Source organism: Micropterus salmoides, unplaced genomic scaffold (assembly GCF_014851395.1).
Source record: "Micropterus salmoides isolate LMB-PRFRI ecotype aquatic unplaced genomic scaffold, ASM1485139v1 Ms_hic_scaffold_7, whole genome shotgun sequence".
Lineage (NCBI taxonomy): Eukaryota > Metazoa > Chordata > Actinopteri > Centrarchiformes > Centrarchidae > Micropterus > Micropterus salmoides.
Genome location: NW_024044459.1, coordinates 26,331,675 through 26,348,390, shown reverse-complemented (window position 1 = coordinate 26,348,390; position 16,716 = coordinate 26,331,675). Strand labels below are relative to the sequence as shown.

At 39.9% G+C, this 16,716-nt stretch overlaps 2 protein-coding genes across 2 annotated transcripts; both read right to left on the bottom strand.

Moving 5' to 3' along the window:
* Positions 1-741: 741 nt before the first annotated feature.
* On the bottom strand, positions 742-7,488 carry LOC119892315 (ankyrin repeat and death domain-containing protein 1B-like). The gene is made up of 15 exons (XM_038704517.1): positions 7,347-7,488; positions 7,086-7,186; positions 6,899-6,997; positions 6,688-6,786; positions 6,294-6,398; positions 6,089-6,190; positions 5,826-5,924; positions 3,077-3,175; positions 2,863-2,961; positions 2,585-2,683; positions 2,364-2,462; positions 2,016-2,111; positions 1,452-1,653; positions 1,049-1,180; positions 742-920 (listed from the first exon to the last, which is right to left on the bottom strand). Exons 1-15 carry the CDS (start codon positions 7,486-7,488, stop codon positions 865-867), a joined length of 1,629 nt encoding a protein of 542 aa, XP_038560445.1. The 3' UTR covers positions 742-864.
* Positions 7,489-8,199: 711 nt separating this feature from the next.
* On the bottom strand, positions 8,200-15,454 carry polk (polymerase (DNA directed) kappa). The gene is made up of 14 exons (XM_038704044.1): positions 15,054-15,454; positions 14,644-14,763; positions 14,335-14,487; positions 13,792-13,923; positions 13,549-13,699; positions 13,134-13,355; positions 12,629-12,753; positions 12,261-12,427; positions 12,130-12,162; positions 11,913-12,009; positions 11,026-11,197; positions 9,853-10,872; positions 9,047-9,095; positions 8,200-8,876 (listed from the first exon to the last, which is right to left on the bottom strand). The coding sequence occupies exons 1-14, from the start codon at positions 15,180-15,182 to the stop codon at positions 8,795-8,797; spliced, it is 2,652 nt and encodes an 883-aa protein (XP_038559972.1). The 5' UTR covers positions 15,183-15,454; the 3' UTR covers positions 8,200-8,794.
* Between the last annotated feature and the right edge of the window lie 1,262 nt (positions 15,455-16,716).

The window sequence follows — 16,716 nt, the reverse complement described above, 5'->3', positions numbered from 1 at the left end:
CACAGATTCTTATTCACATCACAACGTATATCTTCATGCCAGGAGACATTTACAAAAAAAGTCTAATACACTTAAAAAATAAAAATAAAAATGATGGACAGATGATGACTATCATATACACACACACACACACACACACACAGTATATATAGACATCTACTGGTGTATATTGAACTATTCACTGTTCACCGTTTATGGTATTGTGTGCATCTGGTGAATGGTCTGAGCTGTGCTGCTGTTGTAGTATGTCGTGATTTGTTGTTGTCTATTCTTACTTTGTTTATGCACCTTGGTTTGTACGAAACAACATTTCATTCAGCGGTATACTTGTATACGAAGAATGACAAAGTTTGACTTTTTTTAACTTTGAAAACGTGCTTAACCATTTTGCACGTATCGACTTATGCAATGAACTTGTGCCTAGATGTTTTGGGGGGGTAAGACTATTCAACAGAAAACTGGTATAATACATTGTGATCAGCATGACATCCGCAATTGATAATGTAGGAAACAGCAGACCATTGTACATAATCATTTGCATCAGTGTGTCAAAGCATTTGCAGTTTGTTCAAAATAATGAGAAATTGCTATTATGATGTGCACAAGTGACAAGAGGATGTGGAGGTTGAACAATTAGTTTTGAGAATTTCAATTCTATCTGAGAAATGTACTAAAGCAGCTGAGAAAAACTGTAAGACCAACCATCCAACACCGCAGATTGTTTACGAAATCAAAGCCATATATTAAAGATCATGATTTTATTTTTAGAATAAATTATTTACTGCTATTGTCCTGTACAGAGCAGGATTTAAATGATGTACATGAAGTTCATTTTTCCTCATCCATATTTTGCAGTGTTAATCCTCATGAAATGTTGCAGCTCTTACTGCTGGCATTCTCTGCCTCCATCCGAATCTTATCTGTAAAATAAATGAACATTTTCTGTAATAACATTTCAGCACATACCGCCAGGCAGCCCAGCTATAGGTTTATAGATTTTATAGATTCCTCAGTATATTTGTTTCAGAAAAAAAATAACTGAACGTACCTGCAGCTTTCTTGTTTCCTGTGAGGATGAGGCCTTGGTAGAGTTCTCTAGCAGGGCACTTCTGAGCCAACTCCTCCCCGTGCAGCCAGATCAGCAGCATCCTGTTCCCATGCTCTTGATAGCTGTGCTGACCTGTGAACAAACACACAGTACTGTACGGTCAGGAAAACAATTCAACTAATAAAAGTAGCCTAAAGATTGTCTCTGTGCATTGGAAGACAAAATAGAAAATGGCCAGTCTGTTGGTTAGTTATCCAACAATATTATCATAACCAACTTTCCCTCATAAATTCAGGGAATTTAATCTGTAACCTTTTGGTTCAGAGAGGCTTATTTTATAGTATTTCAGAGGGTTGTCAAATGCGCAGTCAAAAGCCTGTCTAGTCAGTGTGAGTTTTGGCACCTGTCCACTGCTCCTCGATGGCCGACACTTGCTCCTTAGTGAAGCCCCAGTGTTGTGCCAGTCTTTTCCACTCTCCTGGTTTCAGGAGCTTGTACGCCAGGTGCCAGGCTATTGAACGGAGCTGCTTTGTCTCATAGCGGTGGTCGAGTTTAAACGTTAGTGGATACTCGCTGTGAACACTCTCATTAATCCCAGGGTTGGCCTGAAAGGTAATTAAATCACATCCTCAGATTGATAAAGGCCACAAGCCACAGAGAGCACAGGGGCATGGGAAGACATTATTGGAAAGACACACTCAAACACATGATGAGCAATATGAATGCCAAAATGAAAATCAAGAAGGGAATCAGGCATCCCCTTAATTAAATTGATGGTAAATTGGCTGTCAAATATTTCTTGGTTGTGATTCTTTTTATTTTTTACCGTAGATTCTTTAATAGTATTAAACTAACTACTTGAACTAAGCTAAGTTGTGACGTTAGGAAATTAACTATTTGTCATGAATTATTGATTCTGAGGCCTCAAGAACAGATTATGGCACACATGAAAAAAAGTATTATTCACCTTCCTCCAAGCGTAGTGTCTTTCTGCTTTGATGATCATGTCCACTATAATCACCTCATCTGCTCTGACTGCCACACCCAGAGCCGTCTTACCCTGCTACTCCAAATTCAACAAAATACACAAACTTTAATTAGAACTGCACGGTATCAAATTTAGAAATAGATTTTTCTTACAGTTTCAATGTCTCCTACTGCTTTTATGGCTTAAATTAATCATATAGTTTGTTGCCCTGTACATGGCCTGACTAACAGATGTTGGTCAAGTTTAAATCCTGAAAAAAGTACAAGAGCGTAATTTAAATTATGTGGCAACTACTCTATGTTAGCTCTAGTTTGTGAGAATTCTTACCCTGTCCCGGAGAGTCAGGTCCACCCTGGATTTAAGAAGCATTTCCACAACTTCTATTCTGGCCAGCTCTGCAGCAAGATGCATAGCTGTCTGGGACCTCTAACATTGAAGGTATGGGACAAGACAGTTCAATGAAACATACAAGAAAACATTTTCTAAATAACTAAAATATTTATTTTCTTATTTATAATTTGTTTAATGTCTTATTTTACTGATCATACCTTATCAGTGACATCAACGTTGCAGCCGGCCGTCAGTAGAGAATGGATGACAGGGATGTGACTGTTCTTCACTGCCAGGTGGAGAGGAGCCTCTAGGTTCTGAGAGCAAAAATATCTTGTTACACAACATGAGCCCAAACAATAAAGTATTAGTTTAGGAGAAAATATGTAAAACTACAACAATACACATCGAGGCAGAGTGTGTGTGATCTGTTTTACCAAAAACTTTACTTAAAGAGTGTAGGCTACTACTGCCACCTAGCTTTTGTGATGCTTACCTGATTCTTGAGGTCTGTGTGGGCTTTGTACTCTAAGAGGAGTTGGACAAGAGACGCGTCTCCTCTTTCTGAAACTGAATGGAGAGCACTGCCTTTGGCCTGCAAGAAAGGGAGGTTTAGCTGTATGCCTAAAGGATGAACCACATGCGTTATTGATAACAGGGCACCAGGTCAGTGATTTCTATGTTAAAATCAACACATTGCCCTACTGTACCGTTGTGAGGATGTTGGGGTCACAGCCAGCCTCCAGAAGGGCCAGGACACATTCTTCTTGGCCTTTGTCTGCAGCCTGGTACAGAGCTGTTTCACCATCCTGCAATACAGGAGATACATCAAAAAATAATATAGTGGTGCTTGCAGAATAGAGCCATACTATTCAGCAACCCTCTGCCTATTTCCATGGCAAGGACCCACCCAGTCTCACCTGATCTCACTCACTCCTAATCAGTGGTCTACTTTATAAGCTCCACCCATTCCCTTTGTTCTGGCTGGCAGTAACACAAACCACATGTGAGGGCCCGCCGTTTCTGTGATTCAGATATACATCCTTTTTGCCTTTTTCATATTTGCTGTATCTTAATGGTTATTTATAAATATGATGTGATTGAATGCTTGACTAGTATACATATTAGTAGATGCGATTTTCCTCACTTTGATTGTTTATCTTGAGACTACAGATATGAGATATACAGATATCACAAGTGTTCTTAAGGAAAGGCAGAAAACAGTATAACCTAACTTGGACCATGATGAATTTCTTATATGTAACTGTTAAATGAATGTCTTATGTAGTACTATAATTTCCGTAGTGGTAAGCCTACACCTTCATCCCTTTTAGTTAAAGTACAAATGTTTATTATTTTGGTGCCTAGTTAAGTGTTATGTTATATATTGTTTTACTGTATTTTAATTTGTTATCATTTTGTTAAACTATAACCGTCAAGCCTCATCTCCTGCTGTTCTTCATGTGTGAATAGTGGCAATAAATGGCTTAAACAGAACCATTTGTCCCCTCTGCATTATCGATTAACCATGGTGGTGATCAAACTCCTGTGAACCAAATATAGAAATATTTTACAGTGCTAGATAACAGAAGAATTCTTCTCAGGTGTACCGCTATTAAACTTACCATGCTCACAAAAACTAAACTTTTCAGGCCAATAACCAAAAAGACCTCAGAAATCAACCAAACTTCCACTGAAAGAATGAACGGGCAAAGTAAATTAATCACCAAAAATAGATAATTATAATACTAAAAACAGACACCAAAGGCTTGTATGACTTGTTCTAGAATATGGGAGGTCTAGATCAAGAGCTCCAAGTCCATGTAGTTGCACATAATGAACAAAATACCACAGACACAGAACTACACTGAAAAAAATTTATCATGAGCTGAACTCAAGGAGAAGACTTTCTCTATATACACAAAAGGCCTATTTCTCTCAAATATTCACAAGTCTCTCAAAATCTGTGTTAGTGAGCACTTCTCCTTTGCTGAGGTAATCCATCCACCTCACAGGTGTGGCATATCAAGATGCTGATCAGACATCATGGGTATTGCACAGGTGTGCCTTAGCCTGGCCACAGTAAAAGGCCACTTTGTGTAGTTCCATCACACAGCACAACGCCACAGGTGTCACAAGTTTTGAGGGAGCGTGCAATTGGCATGTTGACTGCAGGAATGTCCACCAGAGCTGTTGCCTGTGAATTGAATGTTCATTTCTCTACCATAAACTGTCTCCTAAGGTGTTTCAGAGAATTTGGCAGTATCTCCAACCAGCCTCACAACCACAGACCACATGTAACCACACCAGCCCAGGACCTCCACATCCAGCATCTTCACCTCCAAGATTGTCTGAGACCAGCCACCCGGAGAGCTGCTGCAACAATCGGTTTGCATAACCAATGAATTTCTGCACAAACTGTCAGGAACCATCTCAGGGAAGCTCATCTGCTTGCTCGTCGTCCTCATGGGGGTCTCGACCTGACTGCAGTTTGTCTTAACTGACTTGAGTGGGCAAATTGCTCACATTTGATGGCCTCTGGCACTTTGGAGAGGTGCTCTTCACAGATGAATCCCGGTTTTCACTGTACAGAACAGATGGCGTCGTGTGGGTGAGCGGTTTGCTGATGTCAACGTTGTGGATCAAGTGGCCAATGTTGGCGGTGGGGTTATAGAGGGGATCGAGCTGCGGTATCTTGATATGCCACACCTGTGAGGTGGATGGATTATCTCGGCAAAAGAGAGGTGCTCACTAACACAGATTTTGACAGATTTGTGAACAATATTGGAGAGAAACAGGCCTTTTGTGTACATAGAGAAAGTCTTAGATCTTTGAGTTCAGCTCATGATGAATAGGGGCAAAAACAAAAGTGTTGCGTTTATAATTTTGTTCAGTGTAATTTCAATAGTTAATCACCATGAAAACAGAGATCCCAATCCATATATGAAATACTAATACACACAAGCAAACGTGCAAACAAATGCCTATATTTACATGTACATCACCCATAGTACTAAATATGAGGTGTTATATAAGCAGATATGAGGATAAAAACATGGCTAAAAGTTAGGTTTAAATATTCGCCTAGATTATTTCAATAGCTTTGGACCAATGAATCACAGTATCAAATCTAGCCCCATTAATTCTGGCAGTGGATATTTCAAGTTAAAACACATTGGTATTTCAAGACAATAGTGGGCTCAAACCAATTCTTGATAATGCTTTTCTTGGCAGCAGTTAGAAGAATCTTTGACCAAGTAAATCTTGTTAAGAATAAATTACCAGTTAGAGTTGAAATTCACATCAGAACACAGTTTGCCTAGTTAGATAATAGTTACCAGTACATATCTGATACATCTTAGTTAATCCAAAGTGGAGTCACCATCCAGCGGTGGATTAGCCACTGAGCACACACTGTCACAAACCAAACCGTGATAGAGAGGATGTTTGATTGTCTACCATATTGACTTCATCCAGAGTGTCAAAGCTCTGCAGCAGCAGCTGGACTGCATCCAAGTGGCCGTTCCTGGCAGCTAAGTGCAGGGGCGTGTCCCCTCTCTGGCAGAAGGGGGGGAGGGAAACAACTCACATGAAAGAGTTCTTTGACTTTCAGCTTTCTTGCAGGTGTGACACAAAAAAATTTACACTCAGACACACAAGATCATGAATAGCCGTATATTGTAAATAGATGCACGCAAACCAAAAAACAAGTTCACACGCACCTTGTTGGGCTTCATGGTGGCCATGTTGTATGGATCCATCAGCATATCTAACATTTGAACACACCCATGCTCTGCTGCCAATGCAAATGCCCCGTGTCCTGACTGAAATATGAAAGTTAATTTACGGCATGTTTTTTGGTAGTCCTAAATAATTTGTCCAAAAGTGAATCATACAGTTGATTTATGAAAAATTAGTGTCAAGTACCTGGTCATCTTTGTCTAGTTCTTTCATCTGCAGGTCATTAACAATATACTCTACAATTTCAGTGTGGTTGTTGATAGCAGCACAGTGCATGATGTTCAGTCCTTCCTGAGGTGGAAAAAAGCAAATTCTAATTTAAAATCTGCCGCTGTCAAAGAATATTAACGTGAGTTGGATTTGGACACAAAAGGAGGGTCTGCACTGAGGCTTGTAATGAGACAAGCTTACAAATGTTAGATTCAAAATCCAGGATAATGAAAATTAATCAGGACTCAGTGTTGCTTAAGTTTTTTTTTTAGAACTGTTGCACAAAATAAAAAGACAAATGGCACAATTTCTCGGTATTTTGCTCTGTCAGTTAGTGAGAAACAGTAGAACAAACTTGCTGCTTCGTTACCTCGTTCTCAACCTTCTGTTCAGCCCCAGCCTGCACTAATAACTTCAGGATCTCCAAACTGCCAAACCAGGCAGCCAAATGAATGGGTGCCACACCGTACTGTCAGACACAGAACACAAAATGTAAAGTTGTGATTACTAGTTGTGAAATATTACACAAGCTATTGTCTGGGACTCGGGTTTTCCAATGCAGTCATTTCAGACCCTCTCACCTTGTCTTTTTGGTCCACCTTGACCCTGCGCTGCACAAGAAACTGCACAGCTTCCTTGTTTTTCCCAGCTACTGCATAGTGAAGGGCAGTCCTATCATGCTGAGACAAACAACTTAATCAGTAACATCCAATTAGCCTTTAAGTCTATCTGAGTGACATACATCGCATTATAGTGATTTTGACCCACCACATTCTTTGCATTGGCGTTCAGTCCTTTTCCAAGAGTCTTCATGGTCTCCACGTCATTACTTTTAGCTGCTTCCATAAACTGCTTCTCTGCTTCAAGCACTGTCCAACACAGCAGAGGAAGATTTTACCTATGACTATTTACATATATACTACGTTATATACTACTTTAAAATATTGCTCCATAATGTTTGTTTTGTAAAGCCACAGTCTAGGTATTTATTTCTCAGTTTTTCTCATTTTGTTGTTCTTGCGTACTCACACATCTCTTTGTTGTCAAAGCTGTTGTCTGTATCATCCAAGTCCTTGTTCAGTATGAAGTCAGTAAACCCCCTCACAGTCTCCTGTCTCATCCATTTTCTGGGGTCCAAATTGTCCTTCTTAGGGCAATGCTTCTTTATCATCGTCCTCAAAGCCATAGCTCTTCTCTCCATTGGTAAGCTATTTAAAGTACCTGTGTAACTAAGGTGGGCTTGTTGTCATTTGATAAACAGTCGCACTGAAAGAAAAACAAAAACCTACGGACACAGATCACACAGAAGTACAATTTCCATCCAGTTTCATGTAATTCCTGTCATCAAATAGCAGCAAGCCTTGAAATGGTTGTATACTCCTAACATTTTGTTAATGCTGGAGGGTTGGGTCCGTGTTTACTTTACCAGCTCACACCCTTAAGAGAATGCTGATAGTAATCTAGTCACCTGTGTTACATGACTCTAAGTGGCATGGATTCATTTATATCATGCCTTGTAATCTCTAGAAGTTATATCAAAGTGTTTTTCAACTTTAATTTCTGTGAACAATGCAATGTTTACAAATGATTAACATGAGGATCTGATAGTAGTTTAACATGTTTGTGTAGGGACGTCTGACTAGTTACACACACTCTTTTTCAGAAGTGTTTCATATTACACACAACCTGATTTAAGTCTTTTGCTCCCAGCCACTGTGCAGTTTCACCCGGAGCATGTGTTTTTAAAACCAGCAACAATCCAGTCGCAAAAAAAAAAACGGTCTAATTATGTGTGTGTCTTCAGTGAGCCAAACCCTTTCAGATAAGTCTGATTAGTAGAGAATGGAGGTTAATTAATTGTAAAAATGTCCCAAATTGAAAATCCAGTGGAATATTCATTTATTTCAAACTCATTGTACAAGACAGAAGGATTCCCTTCCTTTCATTATTACACACATACAGTGTTATCATTGGAATAAACAATATAAATACAATAGATTTTTCAAATTACTGAAAATATCTGAATAAAATACATCATGAACATAAATAAAAACACAGGCATCTGAGCAATAAATAACTTCATGATCAATTTAGCATACATTTAAATAAAAACATTAGGCTCATCTTCAGTGAAACAGAAACTGCAATTGACAACAGGGTCATAGGTATGTTATATAACATAAGTAGTTCTATTAATGTGCCAGAATTAATAGAGAATTTGGTTTTTTCATTTTTAATTTCTTGTCTAGTGCGTGGCTTATAAAGAACAAATAAAGCATATTAGTGCACACAATACTTATATCAATTTATCATAATTACAGATTTTTGAAGAAAAAACAACTGAATATTGCTTTTGCTGCAATGATTGTGACGACAGTTTGAACAATGGAGTCCGGAACCTGATGATGTTCTTCATTTCCTGTAGAAAACTTTCTTGGTTCCTCCAGATAGGAATGGACATTCTGCGTGCATGACTGTCACCTGAAAAACTTGTCGATCGTGTTGCGAGGGCCAAGCACTTTAGCCTTTTTAGAAGGAGGAGAGGACGGCGTGTCCCGTCTAAAAGTCATGAAATCGACACAATCAAAAATATACAATTTTTTTTAAATTAAAAAATCCCTTGTTGCCATAATTGTAAATGGACAATACTTTACCTACAGTATATGGAATATGCAGAGACCACATGTAAACATTTTTTGCATCAACAATTTGTAATCAAGCAGTCTCACCTTTTGGTTTTGCCTTTACTTGCATGCGTCGGCAGGAGACGGCCTCTGTCTGTAAACAGGAACAGAAACTCATGAACATGGATAGAAAAAAATAAGTCCATCGTTTTCTCTCCTCTGACAAAAAAAATGACATCCACTGAGGAGGCACACAATTGCAACACCTCTTGAGGGATATAAAGAGTGCAATTTCTGAAGCAGGCTTGTTTAAGAGGAAACCAGGGTGCAGTTCATTGTAGGAAATGAATAGGTGAAAAAGTGATTTAGCCATTTCCAAGACCAGGCCAATGGAAGCCCCGTGGACTGGAATGAGATGTCTTTTCTCTGCAGGAATCGATACAAAATTCTCACACAATGTCCTGTCTGTAAATAACAGGTCATAGGCCACCAGCATCCTCCCAAATAGACTTTCCTTCTGATATCCTGCAGCCACAGTGTATAGACTTTAGACAGGATCAGTCTTCAGCAGAGATAGATACATTCTCAAGACTTTAGATGAAGGAAGGAAACACTAATAGAACGAAAAATGAAAGCAGCTATAATCAATCTTTTTATAATATCAATGTATCAAATGACAATGTGATAGGAGTCTCTCATAGTGATGAACCTCCGGACATCACCCAAATTCTCTCTGTCTTTTTCAACTGTAGCAGGCAGCTGTTTTCAGCAGAAAAAAGTTCTAAAAACCCACTGTGCCTACCTGCTCAGCACCAACTTGTTTCTTCTGCCACCAAGTGGCCAAAAGAACACAGTTATTGCAGGGTTACTGTGAAACACAATACAAAAAGTGCACACACTCACACACTCACCTATGGCCTTGCTATTTGTAACTGAAGGTGGATTAATGGTAGATGATGTCTGTGTCCAAAGCTCATGTAGAACCTCCTGGTTCAGGCAGAGGTCTACGTGGTGGTTGAAGACAATGAGGTCATCACTTTCTTGGGTCAGCTGACATACTGGGCAGATGAGGACAGGGCCTTTATCATCACATGTTTTGTTGTCGCCATTGATCAACAAAGCCGTCTGAATAGAATTTTTCAAGCTGCGTTGGTCTTCCTGAGGATCATCTCCGTTTGACTCCAACTCTTCTCTGTTCTTTGCTTTCTCCTCCTCACCCTCACAGTCCCCCCTCCATTTGTCCACCACTTCACATTCTTTATAGTCACTCTCTAGGTTCAAATCTGACTCTGTGTCAGAAATTGTGATTTGCTTTGGCTTTGTAGAGACATCGCTGAGACACTGGTCTATATGTCTGTTGAAGACATTCAAATCAGTCGTCTCCACTTGCCTGAAACACACTGGACAGGTGAGGCTCTCTGCTGACACTGTGCCACCACAGCCTGACGTTGATGCATGGGCCTCTACAGGTGAAACAAAATCATTTTCTGAGAGATCTGAGGCTGTACAGTTACTCTTGTGCACTTTTGTTGATGACTCTACGCCCTTTTGAGCGTAAGTGCCAGTGGACTTAGTCACAGAAGCAATCTCACTTTGTCCTTCCTCTTGGGTGCTTGTATTTGTTGCCTGGAGTTGTAGTCTTTTGGCACGAGCCTTTTGGAAGAAAGACTCACCAGTCTGGCTCCCCTCTAACCCCCTCTGCTTACTCCACCCGGGAACTTCCTCTTGTCTCTGGCCATTCTGCGCCAAGGGACAACAAGCAAGGGGCAAGGTTTGGAAGCAGGGACCTGAGAGATGCTCTTTCTTAAGCTTTTCTTGCATTGTTTGGGAAAAGCCACTAGGGTCAGTCTTGCCTGGCTGAAGAAAGCCAATGATGCTCTTCTGCAGGCCCTTTTTATCATCCGAACTGACAAAGGCAGAGATTCTAACACCTATGCGCACAAAAACAAATTATGTGGAGAAAAAATCAAAATGAATGCCAAGTGTGTTGTTATTTCCACATGCAGTGTGTCACAGATCATTTAGATTTATTTCAAGTTAGTTATATTAATTAGTATGTCAGTTATATTGCTATATCTAATTACCCATGAGCCTCAGTCTGAGTGGCTGGGGGCTTTCATTGTCTCTTTCCGTTTTCAGTAGGTCCTTAGCAACTGCAAAGATCTCATCCACTGTAGCAACAGCATACGGCAGCGTCAGCGCCCTCGTTTTCACCTCAAAGTTTACATTCTTAAGCTTCAGTGTTACCGTTTTACCCTTCAGGAAATAAATACACAGTTGAATTCATATTAGGAAAAACAGTTAAGGCCACTTCTGTTTGCCAACAACCTCTTAAATATAAGCACAATCAATGATACTGTATGGAAGGGCCAAAAATAGAAGAGAGATGTAAATCTGTCATATCAATGATTGATTTGTCAGAATGCATTTAGTGAGAAACACGCCACCAAGCGCTTTTATAGTAATGTGTCTCCCAGGGAGACATTTCCAGGGCTGATAGTAGCTCCTGCTGTCTCCTTAATGGCCCTCCATTTCCTTTAGCTATCAAGGCCACATCAGGACACAGGCAGGGGGGTGATGGTCGTGCCAAGCCATCCAGTCCTTTCTCTATCGATTCGAAAAGGAATGAACCGGTTGAGGTAATTGTATTGTATGAGATTTGGTTTGGAGTCAAGGTGATTCTAGGTAGGCCAAGAATAAGATGGTATTTTAAATTTTTAAACCAATATAACCCTTTTCTCCCAATACATTGTTGTGGTGTTTCTTTTCAAATGAGTGCTCTTTTTATATCGCTCCTCTTTGCTTAGTGTGAGACAATCACATAACCATGAATGCATAAGAATGAACACCATGAACATACAATATAACCTAATCCATGGTTGATGTAACCAGGACAGGTAACCATAGATGTGTTTAAGACAACCTACTTGTTCATAACATATGATATAATGAAGCAACCCTCATTCACTACCTTGAGACCTTCTTTCTTCATGTCCTCTGCTAAGTCTTCACAGAGCTCCCTGCATAAAGACAACTGCTCCTCTGCTTTACTCAGTTCTTTAAATGTCCTGTAAAGATTACGTGTCAGAGAATGTAAGAGAGGAAATGAGGGAGAGTTAAGAGGATGGACACTAAGGAAAATCATTTAAACTATGTCAATGTCTATCTATGCCTTATTAAAACCATACCTTTCTGTGCTCATGCTTTTTCTTTCTTCGTGCCTGTATGAAAGCAAAGACAGTGCGTATTATCTCCTCTCCTGGACTGGTTATTTTTTCCTTCAATCAGTTGTGTTGAGTTTTATTAAACAGTGAAATACCTTGGTATATATGTAGAGCCCAGACCCAGGGAAACCTGCATGAGATGATGCCAGGCTGTCTCCGAGAACAACAATGACAGCAACGCCATCTGCTGGCCAAGATGAGCACAGCTACTGATGCCGAGAGCATTTAGCATCTTCTCACTCACCTTCCCTATGCCAGAAACCTGATAAGATACACAAGCACATTTTTACAGCCATCTTTCCCTCATCTGCAGCACATCATCAGTCACTTTACACCACATCTGTCAGCCTTTAATAATGCAAAACTCATGATTATGATTACATTCTAACGCCTTTCCATAATTAACCCCAAACTAAGCCCCAAGGCTCTTTTTAGGTTTTAATTTAAGCAATGTGTACTGTACTTTGCGAACTGGGAGATTCTGGATGAAGTCCATGACTGCCTCTCTGGTGGAAGGGAGTCTGTATTGGCCGTTGGGCTTGTTCTTGTCACTGCAAACCTTGGCAAGCATTGTGTTTGGAGCAATTCCTACAAGAGTGAATAGCATAATTGAATAGCATGCTTGTAAATGAACAGCTGGTAAAACATACACATACTGTTGATAATAATTGACAGTGTGTGCGGGAAAAGACTGTGCAAACTTTTATTATCATTGCTGAGCAGTTTTGTCATTGTAAAGAATTAATTATATGTAAATTAGAGTCACCTGTCCCCTCATATTATTTAAATTTTGTTTTTATTCAGAAAGTTGGGAGAAGGAAGAGGGAGTATAGCAAAGACCTAATCTCTGGTAGGATGCAGACAAACACTTTCATTGAGTTCTAATTCTCAAATTAATTAGCAAAATTTTTGCCAATAGCAAGGCAGGATAGTGATTAATAATAACATTAGAGTGGTTTTCCTCTCACCTGCACTGGCAGTCAGCATGGTCCTCTGCTCAATGCGGAAGCGCATCTCTCTCACAGCCTCCTCAACAGACTTACCAAACACTTCGAATGCACAACCAGCAGCACTGACACCTTCAGAGCCCGGCAAGCAAGGAGAGGAGCTCGGGCTGTCCTCAAACAGGACTGGAGAGAGGTCTTTCATCTCTGGCACTTCCTCCTGGGGAAGCTCAATCTGCTCTTTACCTTTACAGGGGGAAAAAAAACATTTCACACAATAATCAGATGGATTTCTGGTGTATGAAATGCAGCAATTCATCATATAAGAGCAATGTCTCCTTTCATGGTGCCTACAATAAATGCGGCAAAAGTTGCTGTTACAAAAACAAACACACCACACCATATCATCATTCTACATTTCAGTATAACAAAGTCCTGCCTGTAGTGGTGCTGCTGGCGCGGAAGAAATGTGTACGTGAAGAATCTGGCGAGATCTGCCTCTGTTCCAGGTGGTCTGTAAAATCCAGATAGGCTTCATCCAGGCTCATTTGCTGGAAGTGAGGGTCATAGTCTGCAAAAATCTCCTTGATCTAACAGAGAGATACAAATGAATCAGTACCTGTTATTTTAAGCAAGAAGCCACAAAAGGGTTGAAAAGCATTTGTTTTAATGCAGCGCTTACCTCATTACTCACAGCTCTGTATTTATCAAAGTTGGGTGGAACAATTACTAAGTTGGGGCAGAGCTTCTTTGCAATGAAGCCAGGCATGGCGGCTCGAACCCCGTACTTCCTCGCATGGTAGTTAGATGTTGACTGATAAAGAAAAGGTCAGCTCTCAATAAAACACTTCTACGTATGTGTGGCAAATGCAAAAACTCTTGTTTGAATCCAAAATCTGTTGTGAAGTCATTCATATAACATTGGCACTGGTTTAAATATCCATGATTTGTAATATTACAATATGTACTGTTTTTTATAGTAATATATATTATATGCACATAAAGACTTATTCCCACAGAGAAAATGTAGTATCACTGCCTTAAACCTTGAGAATCATGGTTAGGAGATTTTGAATTATGTGCTATGTGATAAATATTTTAAACATACTGTAAACTTTTTCCATTACTATTTCTCTCCTGACTATGTATCACCATCTGTCATGTTCAGTATCCAATGCATGTAACATCTAATTGTGTCCCTTTCCCTGATAACATTTGAACCCACCAGCATGCTCGTGGATCCTACAGCCATGGGCTTCTCCTTAAGGTCAGGACAGTCTCTCATCTCCACAGCAGCGTAGAAAGCATCCATGTCCACATGTACTATCACACGGCTTAGGTCACGACTCCTCTCCAGCTCAGTGGCCATCCTCTCCACCTATGAAGAGAGATTTGATGAAAAACACTGAAGTAGCATTTGGAAATGTAGCCTCCATTTCATAGCATCATATTTGTCTGCATATGTGTCTTTGAGCGGCCTCTAAAAAGAAACGGATGCCAGCCATAACCTGTTGTATCCATATACATGTCTTACCTGAGCCTGTGCTTTCTTTAACTGTTGTTCTGTGATCTGTTCCTTTTGTAGCATCATTTTCTCAATGCGCTGGTTCACCTGCTGCTCTCTCTTCAGCTCGTTCTCATAAAACCTGGACCCCTGTAGGGAAATGACAAGGACAATAAAGAGTTACAGATTCTATAGCACAGCTATTTTTAGGACTACGTGCAATTAAACTGGAGAAATGGGGCTGTCACACTAGGCTGCACACAGCCAGTAAAATCTAATCTCACATTTCCTATTGTCCACAGCACATTGTAGAGCATTATAAAGAGGTGTCCCTTCTCACACATCACTTATCTTTCTTCTTCTACGATTCTCCAGACAAAGGGGAGAACATTTTGCACATGACTGCAGTGGATATGTATGAATGGAAGACAACTATCTACCTTGGATGACTCCATGATGATCTTGTTGATCTTGTCTCTGTCGAGACCCTCCATGCCAGCCTTGTTGTCATTGAGGGCCATTCTGGAGAGGAAGCCCTCGGCTTTAGTGGCTGTAACCCCATTCTCCATCCCGAAGAACGAGGCGTTTTATGGGAAGACAGTCGTTTGTCTTTTGGGTGGGGGTCCAACCTATACCGATGTCCACTCGAAAGTTAGTTGATACACCTGTCAGATATCGTAGCTATGTATGACATTATGTGTCCGCCTCTTCTTGTTAGACCAGATAACCAACCGTAATCCAGCGACTTATCTTTTCACTCTGAACAGAAATAATTACAAATCGCTCAGCTGTCTAACGTTCATGTTTTGAAAATAGTGACGATGACGGTTTTGGCGGCACTTCCGCGTACGCGCGTCAACACCGGAAGGGGCGGGACTTGCCTTGTTTGCCTCCTAAATAAATATATTTTTAATATGGAAGTTTGTTATCGCTGAGTCTGTATTTGAGATCACATTAAAAACTTTACGAAATGTTCTACCACTAAGTTTACACAAAGGATCTCGACATAATTTAGACGGGTGTCGTCGTCCCAGAAAGTTTACACATGAAACGAGAGCTATGAAGATACTTTTTTGGTTGAAATCTGTTGGCATTAAGAAACTGCCCAGCAGTCCCACAGCAGTCTCACGTGGTTATAAAGATATTGTTAATGGACAAATAATATTTTACGGTACTTATTTACGGGACATAATTTGCGGCATTTAAAACCTCATATGATGATAATCTTTATTTATTTTATTTTACCCTCACGACGGACCTGATAAAGTTTCCTATGTTCCTATGGACCTCATGAACTTTAGACTCGGGCGTTATTGTATCTCAAGTACAAGGACACTGAGCACACAACTTACTGTTAAAATAACCTTTGGCATACTGAACCTGAACCATGTCGATCTAAGATATTTACAGGAGCCAGACACAGTCAAAGAAAATACTACAGAAAACCTCAAAGAATAAAACTAGACCTGTTGATAAATTCACTCAGAACCACAGACCCATAATGGATGAACATATGTTTTAACTCCAAAACCATCTTTATTGCATTTTAGCCTTATCCCCTTCTCTTTGCAAAACAGACTGCAGGCTATGGTAAAATCAAAATCATATGCTGTATTTAAAATCTAAGTTAAGTTAGTCAAATTAAAACCTTTATTTCCGGTGTTTAGGTTCAAAGTACACCTCTTAAACCTGTGTGAAGTCCGGTGCAGTTACACGTTTGATGTAATTTCAAATACAAAATATATTTAAAAAGATGGTAGGAAATTTGGAAAAAACTAACAAGAGACAGGTAGATTTTTAAAGTATCCAACCTTCTAAAATATCCACCCGCTTGCCTTCATGCCCTCCAAAACATAATTTCATGCGCAGTTAGGCAGGTGTTGTGCCTAGTTATGCATGCCTGCGGAGAATTACATTCACCTACAAGTAGGCCATTTGATCTATAGATTGCTGTCGGGATGTAAAGATAATTGCAAAAAAATATAACAAAAATGCGTGTGAAATAAATTGCTTACCCTAACGTTTGGTAATTAAATAAATATTGCTCCAACTGTCCTAATGACTTTGGTACGGTTTATTTTGCTTTCCCGTCCCTATATGAAA

Excerpts from the sequence above, each read along its gene's own strand:
- LOC119892315 (XM_038704517.1), bottom strand. The coding sequence starts at position 7,488 with ATGATAAAGAAGCATTGCCCTAAGAAGGACAATTTGGACCCCAGAAAA. Across the intron at positions 3,176-5,825 it reads CTCTGGATGAAGTCAATATG|GATGGTGAAACAGCTCTGTA; the intron begins GTAGACAATCAA and ends CCTGTATTGCAG. Across the intron at positions 2,962-3,076 it reads ACCCCAACATCCTCACAACG|GCCAAAGGCAGTGCTCTCCA; the intron begins GTACAGTAGGGC and ends CCTTTCTTGCAG.
- polk (XM_038704044.1), bottom strand. The coding sequence starts at position 15,182 with ATGGAGAATGGGGTTACAGCCACTAAAGCCGAGGGCTTCCTCTCCAGA. Across the intron at positions 13,356-13,548 it reads CGCCAGCAGCACCACTACAG|GTAAAGAGCAGATTGAGCTT; the intron begins GCAGGACTTTGT and ends CCCCCTGTAAAG. Across the intron at positions 12,754-13,133 it reads CATGCTGACTGCCAGTGCAG|GAATTGCTCCAAACACAATG; the intron begins GTGAGAGGAAAA and ends TCACTCTTGTAG.